General features: G+C 39.2%; 1 protein-coding gene across 1 annotated transcript in view; it reads left to right on the top strand.

Moving 5' to 3' along the window:
* The window catches only part of COL6A6 (collagen type VI alpha 6 chain), a 162,100-nt gene that overhangs the window by 30,138 nt on the left and 117,997 nt on the right, over nt 1-13,965 (top strand). Inside the window, exons 3-6 of the mRNA XM_060180900.1 lie at nt 4,909-4,983; nt 7,734-8,330; nt 9,450-10,070; nt 12,559-13,119. Coding sequence (XP_060036883.1) covers nt 4,917-4,983; nt 7,734-8,330; nt 9,450-10,070; nt 12,559-13,119 — 1,846 coding nt within the window. The 5' untranslated portion in view covers nt 4,909-4,916. The remainder of the gene's footprint in view (nt 1-4,908; nt 4,984-7,733; nt 8,331-9,449; nt 10,071-12,558; nt 13,120-13,965) is intronic.

The raw sequence follows: 13,965 nt of genomic DNA, 5'->3' as shown, positions 1-13,965 counted from the left end.
AACAACACGGGCAACAAAAGGAAAAATAAATATAAAAATATATAAATTGATGGGAGTGGTTCTTCTAATGTAATGAAATGTATTTTTATATTTTCTAATTTTAAAGCAGCTCACTTTCTTGACATAAACCCAAACTTGATAAATGGAGCATTATTTCTTTTATACACAGTGGGAGCTGGTTTGCTAATGTCTTATCTAGGATCTTTTTTTGTATTTTTATTCATGAATAAAATGGACTTGTAGTTTCCCTTTCTCACATTGCCCTTGTGTGGTTTGTATATCAGGATGAATCTGACCCCATAAAATTGAAATAGCTAATTATGGTCTTTTTCTAGTCTCCCAAATAACTTAGAAATGATTCAGATAATGTTTCTTGAAAGTCTGATGAAACTTGCCAATAGAAACATCTAAGTCTAGTGTCCCCCACACCCACCACAACCCCCCCCCCCTTTTTTCCCTTCTTCTCCAGAGTCAATAACAGAACTCTATCCTGGTTGATGGTGATGATGGGGATTGAATTTAGGAAATTAGAGCCTCAGGCATAAAAATTATTAAGAAAAAACCATTATGCTGTCTCCCTAGCTGCCTCAGTAAACAGTTTTAATGCTACTTCAATTCAAAAGATACCTTTGGGGTCAGAAAATGGTTCACTTGGATAGCTTGCCTAGCCGTTGTGCAAGACCCAGTTTGAAGCCCAGACTCCATCACAATCGAGGAAGTTTTGATGTTGTGGTATCTTTCCTTCTTTTATGTCTTCCTGTTTCTCCTTCTCTTATCATTTGAAAAAGTAATCCCAAAGTAATAAAGACACTGCAATGAAAAAAAAAGTAATTTAAAAATTAGGTAATTATATGTATGCATATATATGTACATATATTTGCCTTATCCATGGCTTTGTATCCCATTTTTATCTATACAATTATGTGCCCTCTCTGTTATTCTGTGCTCCCTCTCATTTCCTTTCCCCCATCTATTGTGAGATTGATGTTTTCAAGATTATTCTTGGTTTTGGTTGGCTGATTTCTGCCCTAATTTTTTATTATTTTAATTCTTCTATATTTCTTATGCCAGTGTTTGAAATTACTTAAGAGTTTAGAAGTGGAGTGAACGTCATACTCTATACTCCTTCCAGAGCCAAGAGTTGCATACCATGGAAAAGTATTCATTTTACAAAGTGCACTTACTCAAATAGAATCAACATTTGTGATTCTAGAAAAAACAACCAGAAGAAAGTGTATTATGAACAGTAAAAAGTAGGCAATTTGTATGCCCTGTGAGTGCTTGTGTTTCATTCTCTTTATCATTGATTCAGTATTTATTCATGTTTATTGTGTCTCAATGGTTTATCTTGCAGCATTATAACATGCACTTAAGTCTCACTTTGAATAATATTTTGTCTGTTCATTTCTGAGAAGTAGAGCAGCTCGAGGAACGGAAATAGCGAAGGGTCAGAGAGGTTAAAAAAGCACATGACCATTTATCTTTCATTGAGGCACAGACCCAGGACTATTTCTTGCAAAGCGCCAGCTGATAAGGTTCTTGTTTCTGAGCGAAACACAGAACTTAGAAATGACTTGCCTTGCATGCTCATTTTAAAGCAAAATAAAATAAAATAAAATAAAAATAGGGCTGGATCCTTACTGTTATTTTGGAAGACATCTTCTGGATAATGAATTGGCATGAATGGGGTAGAATTCTCTCTGAAGTCCCCAGTGCAGAATGGCCTTGAGAGTGGTTTTGTGCAAGTTCTAAGCGTTCTAGTTTTAAAGCCAAGGGTTGGATGCTGCTTGTTGTTTATGCAGCTGTAGTTAAAATCAGAAATACTCTACCTTTCCCAGCAGAACATCTACAGTGATCCAGGATTAAAAAAAAAATTATAGACTGTAATCCGAAAAAGAGGTATATTATACTCATCTTTCCTGATGCAGAACAAGCTGGAGTGGAACCATGAATTTAAATTAGATGTTGTTACTTTAAATAAAGAATTCCTTTTTTCACCCCACATTTGGCCATTCTTTCAAATATTCACTTCAATTTTGAAGAAAGTTTAAATAAATTTTATTTTAAATGCTCATATATTTTTAAGCCATATGTAAATTCTGATTGTATCTGGTAGTAGATCAACATTAAAATTATATTTTATGTTGTGATGTAAAAATAAACTCAAGCCTAGCAACCATGAACTTGGAGGCCTAGTCCTGCCGCTAGTCCCACACCATTATCTGCACATACACAAAGCAGGGCACACACAGCCAGAGAACCTTCCAGAAGTCTTCTACATTGTACAGCCTACAGACCACCAGACTTTGAATTCGAATGTTAAAGTCTGCACAGAAATTGTTCCTTTAATGCTAACGTGAAGAACTAAACTTGTAATGTACTAGCGTTACTGACCATTTGCATGGGGGAATTTCCAAATATTGCACATTTCTTTGAGTGCAACCAAATGTTCATTTTCTTTTTTCCTTTTCATCCAAGTATTTACCTGTCAGTAGCATTTTCCCTATTTTGTCTGCTGAATCTTTCAATATGAATTTATAGATTCTTCCTAAAGCAAGTTTTGACCTCTCTTCACTTCTAGAAACCTTATTTATTTTAAATTCATGATTTAAACTAAAAAGAAAAAAGGGGAGCCAGGTGATGGCATGCCTGGTTAAGCACATACATTAAAGTGCCCAGGGCTACACAGCTACAAGCCCTGCTCCCCACCTACAGGCGGAAGCTTCATGAGTGGTGAAACTGTGCTGTAGGTGCCTGTCTCCCTCCCTCTCTATTTCCCCCTTCCCTCTCAATTTCTTTCTGTCTCTATCTTATAAATAAATAAATATTTTGTAAAAAAAAAAAAACAAAAAGAAAGAAAGAAAGAAAGAAAGAAAGAAAGAAAGAAAGAAAGAAAGAAGTCCTTGGTTTTGAAAGTATCAGTTCCTCCTAGAACTTATAAAAATTCATAAAAACAAAGATACTTAGAGATAGCTTGTGTTTAGAGTTTTGTTTGGAATTCAGGATCACTGCATTTCACAGTACAAATTTTAGAGTCAGACATTTCATAATTTGACATTCATAGTCTGGCATTTCATAAAACTATAACCCATTTTATCAATAAAAGCCTTACTTCCTACATGGATATGTTTTTCCTTATCTGCAAGAATAAGAATAGTTACCCCTGCTTTGGAGTTGATACCAATATCAGAGAATGAATGTGAAACTGTTAGTTAGCGCAGGTCCTGGCTCACAGTCAAGACTCAAGTGGTGGCATCTGTCATTGTGAAAACTTTGTTTATGTCAGTAGAAAATCTATACATAATGTTTGGTTTTTTTTAATTGGACAATAAGCATTGGGATTAAAGTTCCTCTAAAATGAAAGGGTGGCCTAAACGTAACTTTAAAAAAATAAATAGTGAATGATTTAATAATGCTTTATAAGAGTACAAGATCACTGGGTTATAATTATGCATTGCATCCATCACCAATGCTCTGTAGCTCCCACGTGCACAGAAAGCACATGTAAGCAGTAACTAGTGCAGTTCTCACAAAGTGTTAGAGACCATTTTATAATTTTTTGTTTGTTTTGTTTTGTTTTTTACCTGAGCACTGCTCAACTCTGGTTTAGGTGACACTAGGATTGACATGGGACCTCAGAGCCTCAGGCATGGAAGTCTTTTGCATAATCATGATACCATCAACCCAGCCTAGTTTGGTGTTTCTTAAACACAACTTCCTAAGAGCCTCTGTCAGCTCACTGATTACCTCTAAAACAGGATTGATAAATGTATTGATTTACAGCCCAAGTATTTTGTATCACCTAGACTTCTCTCTCCCAACTTCCAGAGGGACAACGGAGTAGGTAAAGAAAATCACCAAGGAAACACTCTATTTTTGAAGTGGTGAAATATGACACACAGGGAGCCTGTCTTACAGGCAGTGAGACTGCTGTATATAATGTTATAAACTTAGATTTGGATAATAATCAGACAGATGCTTGCTTACTATTATGGACCAAATCTTTAGTCAATGGGTGAATGAGTAAATTAGTTCAGTTGGCTTAATTAAAATAATTTCAATATCTTTAACATCTTACTTATTTCCATGAAATGAATAACTCACAGTGACTGAAAATACTTGAGACCAAAGTGGATTGTAAACCCTTGCCTTTTGTAGCCTGAGGTATTTGAAAGCAAAATAGTGCAGACTGGGGCGGGGTAAATAGCATCATGTTTATGATAAGAGATTCTCATGCCTAAAGCTCCAAAATGGTGCAGACTGAGTCATTCTGAAAAACTGCTGTATGTCACTTTTTAAATTTAAGAATATAGGAAAACCTTTGTTTGCTTTGTCATTTCAGAACAAGACCTCATAGAAAGAAACCACAGCCCTCACTGAAGCTTCCTTTAATGTGACCTGGGCCACATTTGAACCTACATACATATAACAGAAGAGGCACACTATCCAAGTGAGTTGTTTTACCAACTCTTATCTTTCTAATTATATAGGAAAGAGGAAAAATGAAATATTGACAATCTATAAATATTACTCTAAAATACAGCAATTGTGTCTAGACATTAGATTGTGTCCCAACTGAGAGGTAGGGATTGTCTTGGGAATGAGTAGGCAGAAAATGCAGGGAACACAAAATGATCTTGGAAGTAGACACCATCTCTACTTTCAGCGATTATCTCAGATTTTGACAGGACCTGGGGCCCAGGAGAAGCATTTATGATTCTGTAAATAGAGGGTTCACTTTTCTCCAAGGCACTTTACCTCTTAAGATTCATTTTCTCCAGATAAGATGGTCAAGAAACCCCAGAAGTCCATTGTCCCTTACTGCTCCCAGTTAGATAAGATGTGTGTTCCTATATGTGTATCTTGATTGCAAACACTATCCCCAATAACTTTTATTTTCTTTTTCAGGTCCTAATATGAAAATGCTGCTAATTTTGTTTCTCCTACCAATTTTTCTCCATGTTTCTGTGACCCAAAATTCTGGTAAGGGGAAAAAAATGGAAGTTATTGTTTTTTTAAAAAAATGTTCATAAAGATAATTTATTGATTTAACTTCCTTAATAGGTTAGAGTTTTGTTTTGCTTTTAATAGTAATCAGGGTGGGATGGTAGCTTTTTTTTTTTTAATGAAATCCTTTATTCTTTTGAAGATTATTTCTTTTTGAATCTTATTCCATGTGACTATGATGGAAAGATACAAACATTATTATTTTGTCCTCTGTTTCAACCCCTACTAGGTCCTCTGGGAAATTTCATGCAATTCCTATCTTGCTATTAGGTTCAAGTCTGGAAATCTTGGAATGTCTCTTCCTAATTTGTTTGTGCTAAGATGTTGTCATGGTTGAACATGCAGATGTTGTTCTGACTTTAACTCTGTTTATTGTAAAGAAAATGTCACTCTGAGGAGAAAACTCCTTACCTGTCTACTCTCTGCCAACAATCTATCCCCTACCCTTCATGACTTTTACCACCTCTTAAACAAATGTTTATTACTTGTGTCATCTCACTAAAGGGTCACTTTGACTCATTTTTATGGCCTTCTCAAGGACTCCTTAGAAGCAAGTCTTCTGGAGAAAGAAACTAGACTTTCCACTGCAAATACTTTCTTCCTTTGATGTCTCACTGGGCTTGATGCTAGGTTTGGTGTTTTGTTTTGTTTTGTTTTGTTCTTTTCTGTTCTGTTTTTTGCCACCAGGTTATTTTGCTGGGATTCAGTGCCTACACTTCAAACTCACCACTCCTGTTGGCTATTTTTTCTTCTTTTTTTCTTTTTCCTTTTTGTTTGCTAGGAAAAAGAGAAGTTAAGAGAGAGAAGGGGAAACAGAGAGGGAGAGAGAAAGAGAAATGCCTATAGTACTGCTTCACAGTTCATGAAGATTCCCCCTTGCAGACAGGGACCAGGGACTTGAACCCGGGTCCTTGCACATGGTAATATGCTACCACCAGGCCCCGTTTGATACTAGTTTTTAAAATAGAGGCGATATTTTTCCTCCAAATTTTCCATAGTTCAGAATAGAGATGGACCTTCTCAGTATCTGAATCTACCTCTTGTGTCAGATGCCTACTTGTCCTAACCCCGCACAAAACCTGCAAAGCTATTTATAAATAAAAAGGTCACTTTTGACCACAAAGTCACCCTTTGCTGGGCTTTCCTGATATTCTTTCAAGAGTTTCAGGCTTCTCTTGGAGAAAGATGTTGACTCACTATCTCTTCCCCTATGGTACTGCTGGCTATATGATCATCAGAGGAACCCCACACTGATTGAATTTCAGATTACTTTTAAGTCAAGAATGATTTTGTTTGACACACCTCAATTAAACTATTAAGAAAAAATTTTTTAAAAGAAAAGAACACACAGGATACCAACACTATTTTCCCAGCAATATGTACAGAGGAAAATAGTACATCTTTAAAAAATCTTTCAGTTAAAGGACGTGAAATTATATAGAGTACATGTGTGTAGCCAACAACTATCAGCCAACAATTGTATGAATACTGAGTTCACCACTAAGTCTGCAATTCCATTTTTCACCGTGCCACTGACCTCTTTTATCCAATGAGTCCATTCTCTTCTCCTTTCCCACTTGGCTAGAGGAGAATTTGCTATTATAGTCTAGAGGTCTGATTCTGTTTGATTCACTCATGTAGCACACCTGAGTGAGATTGCTTGCTACTTGTTTTTTCCCAGTTAACTTAGTTGTTCAGCATATCTTCTAAGTTCATCCAGAGTCTTGTAATTGACAGGATTTCATCTCTTTTAATGAGATGAGTAGTCATCTTTTTTTTTTTGAGGACACTGCATGTTTTCCAGATTTATTTTCATCTGACTGGAATTTATCTACTAACCACTTCAGAGAATTAGAATCTCTCTGTGACAAAGAATTGTAGTTGTTTTCTAGTTGGGTTTGTTTTAAAGGAGAAGAGGGATTTAATTCAAGTGTGTTCAGTGGTTTTGAAGAGTTGGTAAAATCAAGATTTCTGTTACCTGCTCAATTATACCATATTTTCTTAGTCATATACCCACCCCACACATACACTGTTCCTTTCTCCTGCAGTAAGAAATGGATCTTACCCTAAAATGGTTAGAACTTTGGATCTAGTTATTATCAATAAAAATATAATTCTACAGACCTAGCATTGCTCTTGGTCCTTAGTGAAGTCTTAAAAGTTTACTATATAAAAGAAATGTTTTAATAGAAACAAAATCTATAATACCTTTTATTAACTTGAGATAGATTGGTTCCCATTGCATTTTAGATAGGTGAAAGCAGATTTACCGGTTATACTGCTTACTATCTGCTTCTTCTAAATGTTGTCAAGAATTTCAGCATAGATGAAAGCAATCCCACATTTTGTGCGTAAGGTATATTTCGAACTTCATTAATTCAAGCAAATGTGAAGCAATTTGTCTTTCAGCTGAATATATTTTAATCTTGATATAAGTTAAGGTTAAATTCTGAAAGAAAACAGGCAAAACAACCCACTAAAAGTGTAAGAACCCATAATCATGTAATCTGTATTCACCTACTCCTAATTAATTCCTTGCAAAGGGAATCAGCTCAAGTATTTTCTTGAGAATAATGCATTTCCGTGCTGTTTTTCAGTTTCACTAAGAGGTACTAAAATACAGATAAAAGAGGAAAACCATTTTTTGCCCACATGGGTCACAGTAAACATGACAGTGAAGTTTTAAAGTGCTTCCTTTGTTTATATGTTTGTTTGTGGGTTTGCAGACCCTGAGTTTGCAGATGTAGTGTTTCTAGTGGACAGCTCCGACCACCTGGGCAGTAAGTCCTTCCCTCATGTGAGAACATTCATCAACAAGATGATCAGCAGTCTCCCCATCGAGGCCACCAAGTACCGCGTGGGTCTGGCCCAGTACACTGACATGCTCCACACGGAATTCCAGCTGCACACGTTCAAGAGCAGGAACCCCATGCTGAACCACATCAAGAAGAATTTCAGGTTCATTGGTGGCTCCCTGCAGATAGGAAACGCCCTCCGGGAGGCTCACACCACCTTTTTCTCCAGACCCACCAATGGACGGGACAAGAAGCAGTTTCCCCCGATTCTGGTGGTCTTGGCATCAGCCGAGTCCGAGGATGATGTCGAAGAGGCTGCTGAGGCCCTGCGGAGAGACGGGGTGAGAATCATCTCTGTGGGGCTGCAGCAGGCGTCTGAGGAGAACCTGAGGGCCATGGCCACAGCTCAGTTCCATTACAGACTGTGGACGGTCAGAGATCTCAGCACATTTTCCTCAAGCATGATGGAGATCATCAAGAATGTGACCCAGTATAAGGAAAGGACAATTGATGATGTTCTTGTAGAAGGTGGGTTGAGGGCATGTGTTTGGGAATGACAGTGAAATGCCCAAACTTCCTTATCTGTCTGTCTGTCTGAATTCTTTTATAAGTGGAGTTAGTGCCATACACACAAACAATTCCACTGCCCCAGGGCACTTTTCCCCCCATTCAGATAGACAGAGAAACACCACTGCTCCAGAGTGTCCTCCATTGTCATAGCACTTGTCCTGTAATGCCAAGGTTAAACTTGGACCATGCAGACACCCTACCCAGTGAGCCATCTCAGAATCCCCAGGCTTCCTATTCTGCAGAAAAGATAGTCTAGGAGTTCCAACAGGAATGAGCCTGAGCTCAGGGACTGGTTGTAATAAATCATAAGATAGAGCAAGATGAGATGTTCTCATACCAGGTTGTAGTTGGTGCCCCACGCTGTTTCCCTTCCTTCTGTTCTGCTGTCAGTTAGCTTCTCTGTGTTCCGTTCCACCTCTAACTAGCTGTCCTGATCCATCCTCTATTATTTAATTAATAAGAAAGACCCAAGATCTATGAAAGTCACGCCAGGAAGGAGCAGCAAAAAGCCAGTGAGAGAACAGCTTGCTTAAAGTGTACCAGTCCAAGTAAGTGACAGAGGATGGCTCACATGAATTCTGGTTGGATCAGTCTGAACGAGATGACATATATAATTATCTGTTGATGGGAAATGCTTTCTTGTGGAAATCCATGAAGTTATGAATCCTATTACCAGAATCTTTTCCAAATAAAATAACTGAAATTACAATTATTATTCCATTGCCATCTCTTGGGCATATTTGGGCCATAACTGCTGACTTGAATAATAATGATGTGATTAAATGATTTTTAACATGATAACAGTAGCAGGTATTCATCGAGTGACTCATGCTTCAGTCCTCAAGCTAAACACATGTAAGCCTTATAGTGATCCCTTCAGGTAAGTAATATGCTCTTCATTTTACAGAGGAGGAAGTTAAGGCTGGGAGTTTTACTAATATTTGGTATTTGGTTTTAGGACCCTCTTGAAGAATGCTATAGCCAAGTTCTGGCATCTGTTCTATGTTCCTTCAAAAGCTGAGTGGAGGCACTGAATCTCTACCTAAAATTGTGCTTGCTCTTTGTTTGCCTGTGCAGTATGCCAAGGCCCTTCTGTGGCTGATGTTGTGTTCCTGTTGGATGTGTCAACCAATGACAGTCAGGAAAACCTTGATTACCTTAAAGAATTCCTGAAAGGAAGCATCTCTGCTCTCGACATAAAGGAAAGCTGCATGAGAGTTGGCCTTGTGGCCTATAGCAATGAGACAAAGGTGATCAATTCACTGAGCCAGGGTGTGAACAAGTCGGAAGTTCTCCAGTATGTACGGAGCCTCTCCCTCCAGAGTGGTGAGGCTTACACCGGGGCTGCCATCAGAAAGATCAATAAGGAAGTCTTCAGTGCACAAAATGGAAGCCGGAAGAACCAGGGGGTGCCACAGATTGCCGTGCTAGTGACCCACAGACCATCCGAAGACAGCGTGACCAAGGCAGCTGTCAGTCTCCGACGCCAGGGTGTGTCCGTCTTCACCATGGGCATAGAGGGGGCCAGCAACACCCAGCTGGAAAAGGTAGCATCTCACCCAGCTGAGCAGTACGTGTCCAAACTGAGGAGTTTCTCCCATTTGGCCACCCACAACCAGACGTTCCTGAAGAAGCTGCGGAACCAGATAACACACACGGTCGCAGTACGGGCCGAGTTGACGGAAACGCTCAAATCCGGTAACATTTTATTTTGCTGGAGAAGGGTGGGCTCACTCCTTTTTCTTTTGTCTTTTAGGTATCAGGTATATGAAGGGGGGGTGTGGTGAGGCCTGAAGTGGGTATGGAGAACAAGATTCTAATTTTTTTTCTTTTACTTTAGCTTGATAATATAAAGTTTAATTTGAAGAAGAATAAAAGCTACTGTATTGGAGTAGGATGAGAAGTTGCCTTTTTTATTTTCTCCAAATAAAAGGCTCAGTTGACTTTTTTGTCATTTATGGACACTAAAGAATACATACCACTCTTCAATATTTTCCCTTGTTCCTTTCCTTCCTTTGCTTTTTCTGTCCCCCTGACTTTTTTCCTCTTTCTGTTTTCTCTTCTGATGTGTAGGATTAAACAGAAAGCATGATTTAGATTTGGTCTGTCTATTCTAGTATCTGACTTTGGAGACAGCAATATATCTTTCTATGTTTCGTGATTATATTCATATGGTATGTAAATGTTAGATCTGTGCATACACAGATTTATTCTTCAATAAATATTTTACTGTATGCAATTTGACCTTTTTATGTTTAAATTTTTATTAAAAGCATTTTTATTAGTTATCTAATAATGATTGACAAGACTGTGAGATAAGAGGAGTAAAGTCCCCACCACCAGGGTTCTGTATAACATCTCCTCCATTGGAAGCTTCCCTGTTCTTTATCCCTTTGGGAGTTTGGACCAAAATTCTCTATGGGGTGCAGAAGGTGGGAAGTCTGGCTTCTATAATTGCTTCTCCACTGGACATTGACATTGACAGGTCGATCCATAACCCTAGTCTATTTCTATTTTTCCCTAGTGGGGTAGGGCTCTGGGGAAGTGGGGTTCCAGGAAAACATTGGTGAGGTCATCTGCTCAGGGAAATCAGGTTGGTGTCATGGTAGCATCTGCAACTTGGTGGCTGAAAAATATTAAGATATAAATCAGAAATTTTTTTTAATTATCAAGAACCTAAAGGTAAGAGTACAGCAGATGAAACTAGAGACTTCATGTTGGAAGCAGCTAGAAAGTCTATTTTAGGTATATTCCAGGGGGCCCATGACTTTACTAGTTTTTGCCTGAGTCTGACAGCTAACATGCATGTGGACTAAAAATACAATTTGATCTTTTGGTGAGTAGTTTTTCATTCACAAGGTTTTTTTTTTTTAATTTCCTGTTTATCTTTATTTATTTATTGGATAGAGACAGCCAGAAATCAAGAGGCAAGGGGGTGATAGAGAGAGACAGAGAGACACCGGCAATCCTGCTTCACCACTTGCAAACTTTCCCCCTGCATGTGGGGACCAGGGGCTTGAATCCTGGGTCCTTGTGCGTTGTAACGTGTGTGCTCAACCGAGTGAGCCACCACCCAGTCCCCACAAGTTTTCTTTATAACCTTTTACTGTTGAATTGTCCAAAAAGTCATGGCACATCTTTGCACAGAAAAATATGTGATGACTTTTCTGACAACACAGTATATCCAGATGAACCCTGATTCACAGCAGAGAGTTACCTAGAGAGTCTGAAACTGTCAGGAACAATTCCATGTTTTCTTTTACCACCAGGGTTATTGCTGTGCTTAGTGCCTTCACAGAATCCACCACACCTGGCTGCCATTTTTCCTTCTTCTTCTTTTTTTTTCTTTCTTTCCTTTTATGTAATAGGACAGAAAGTACTTGAGAGGGAAGAGGGAGACAGAGAGGAAGAAAGAGAGATACCTACAGCATTGCTTCATTGCTAATGAAACCCCCCCACAAGTGGTGAGTAGGGCTTGAACCCAAATCCTTAAGCATGATAATGTGTGTGATCAGCCAGCTGAACTACCACCACCACCCCTCATTTTAAAGCAGTAAATCATGGTGAAAAAACTGACATATAACATTACATTCATTTCAGGTATACAACACAGTGATCCAATATGTGTATATATTGCAAAATGGTCACCTTGGTAACTCCTGTTAGCATCTACCTCCACACACAGATACAGCTGCTCTTGTAATGAGGACTTTGGAGACCTATTACCAGCTTTCAGCTACGCAATATACCGTGGTTAACTAAGAAGTCCCCATGCTGCCCATTATACTCCCATGACTTAGTTCTTTTCTGTTTTGTTTTTTGAATTTCAACTCATTTTACTTTATTTTGATAGAACAGAGAAATTGGGGAGAATAGAAGGAGAGAGACCCCCGCAGCAGTGCTTCCCCACTTGTGATGCTTTCCTCCTGCAGGTGGGAACTGAGGGCACATGTCCTTGGGTACTATAACGTGTGCACTCTACCAGGTGTGCCACCACCCGGCCCCACCATAACTGTTTTTTAACTAGAAGTTTAGACCTCTTGACCACTTTCATTCACTAAAGCCATGTCTTGTAAGTCTACATTCTTCTGTTGAGAAAGGCTCCTACTTCTCCTTTCTCCCTTCTGCTCTGATCTCCTCTTCATATTCAGCCCAAGTCCACACTCAACCCCTGGTTCCATTTTAGGTTGTGTGGACACTGAAGAGGCAGACATCTACCTGCTCATCGATGGCTCTGGGAGCACTCAGACCACAGACTTCCAGGAAATGAAGACCTTCCTGTCAGAGGTGGTGGGGATGTTTAACATTGCACCCCAGAAGGTTCGGGTAGGGGCTGTGCAGTACGCTGACAGCTGGGATTTGGAATTTGAGATTGATAAGTATTCCAACAAGCACGACTTGGGCAAGGCCATTGAGAACATCCGGCAGATGGGAGGGACTACAAATACAGGTGCAGCCCTGAACTTCACCCTGGGGCTACTGCAAAAAGCAAAGCAGCAGCGAGGGAACAAAGTGCCCTGTCACCTGGTGGTCCTGACAAATGGCATGTCCAAGGACAGTATCTTGGAGCCTGCAGAGAGACTGAGAGCAGAGCTCATTCACGTTTATGCAATTGGAGTCAAGGAGGCCAACCAGACACAGCTGCAAGAGATCACAGGCATGAAAAAGAGGGTGTACTACGTGCATGACTTTGACGCTCTGAAAGACATAAGGAACCAAGTCGTTCAGGAAATCTGTGCTCAAGAAGGTAGGAGATGTTGGTGGCTTCACTTTTGAGCTTCAGCTCACAAATCGACTTCCTATAATATTTAATATTGGTGGTTTAGGGAAACATTTCCAAATTGGGATCTGTTGACCAGGATAATTATGTCTGTGCTCCAGAACTAAACTAAGGGATTATTAGAGCCATAGTTCCTCTTCTTAGTAGCTGAGACTTGAAAGATCTTCAGTGGTGTTTGCTCTAATAAGCATCAATTTGTTTCCTCTCACAAACCCTGCTAGGACAGATATGGCTATGCTATAGTCAAATGATTTTGGAACCCCAAGCATATTTTGGGCCTGTCTAAACTGCTTTGTCTTAAATTTCTGTTTAAAAAATTAAACAAAATCTCATGAGTTTTTATTGGTATCTAGTGGGTAGAGCTTAGGCATATTGCAAAACATCCTATAGAATCCAACAATGTAGGCACTGCTCTCCACTGTCAAAATTCTCTGGTCCAAAACATTAAAAGTGTTGGTATTGAAAAACTCTGAGCATTATATACACATCCACACGTGTGTGTGCCAGAGCCTTGCACATAGACAATTCCACCATCCAGTCTGTTCTCTTATTTAGATACGGAGAAACACAGAGAATAGGAGAAACACCACAACACCAGAGCCTTTCCAACACCTGAGCACTGTCTGTGTCATGTTGGAACTTGTACCTGGGCCACACAGATGGGAAGGCATGGACCTCACCCAATGAGCTATCTTCCCCCTGCTCCCCACCATATGCTAAATCTAACTGTGAAATGATAAATAGTTTCACTTTGTCTCTGATGCTTTATATACTAGCTAATAAACCTTACTAAACACACACTTAACTCCAGTA

This window comes from Erinaceus europaeus, chromosome 21 (assembly GCF_950295315.1).
Source record: "Erinaceus europaeus chromosome 21, mEriEur2.1, whole genome shotgun sequence".
NCBI classification, from domain to species: domain Eukaryota; kingdom Metazoa; phylum Chordata; class Mammalia; order Eulipotyphla; family Erinaceidae; genus Erinaceus; species Erinaceus europaeus.
Note: the sequence above shows the minus strand (reverse complement) of the source record. Positions and strands in the feature narration are given on the sequence as shown.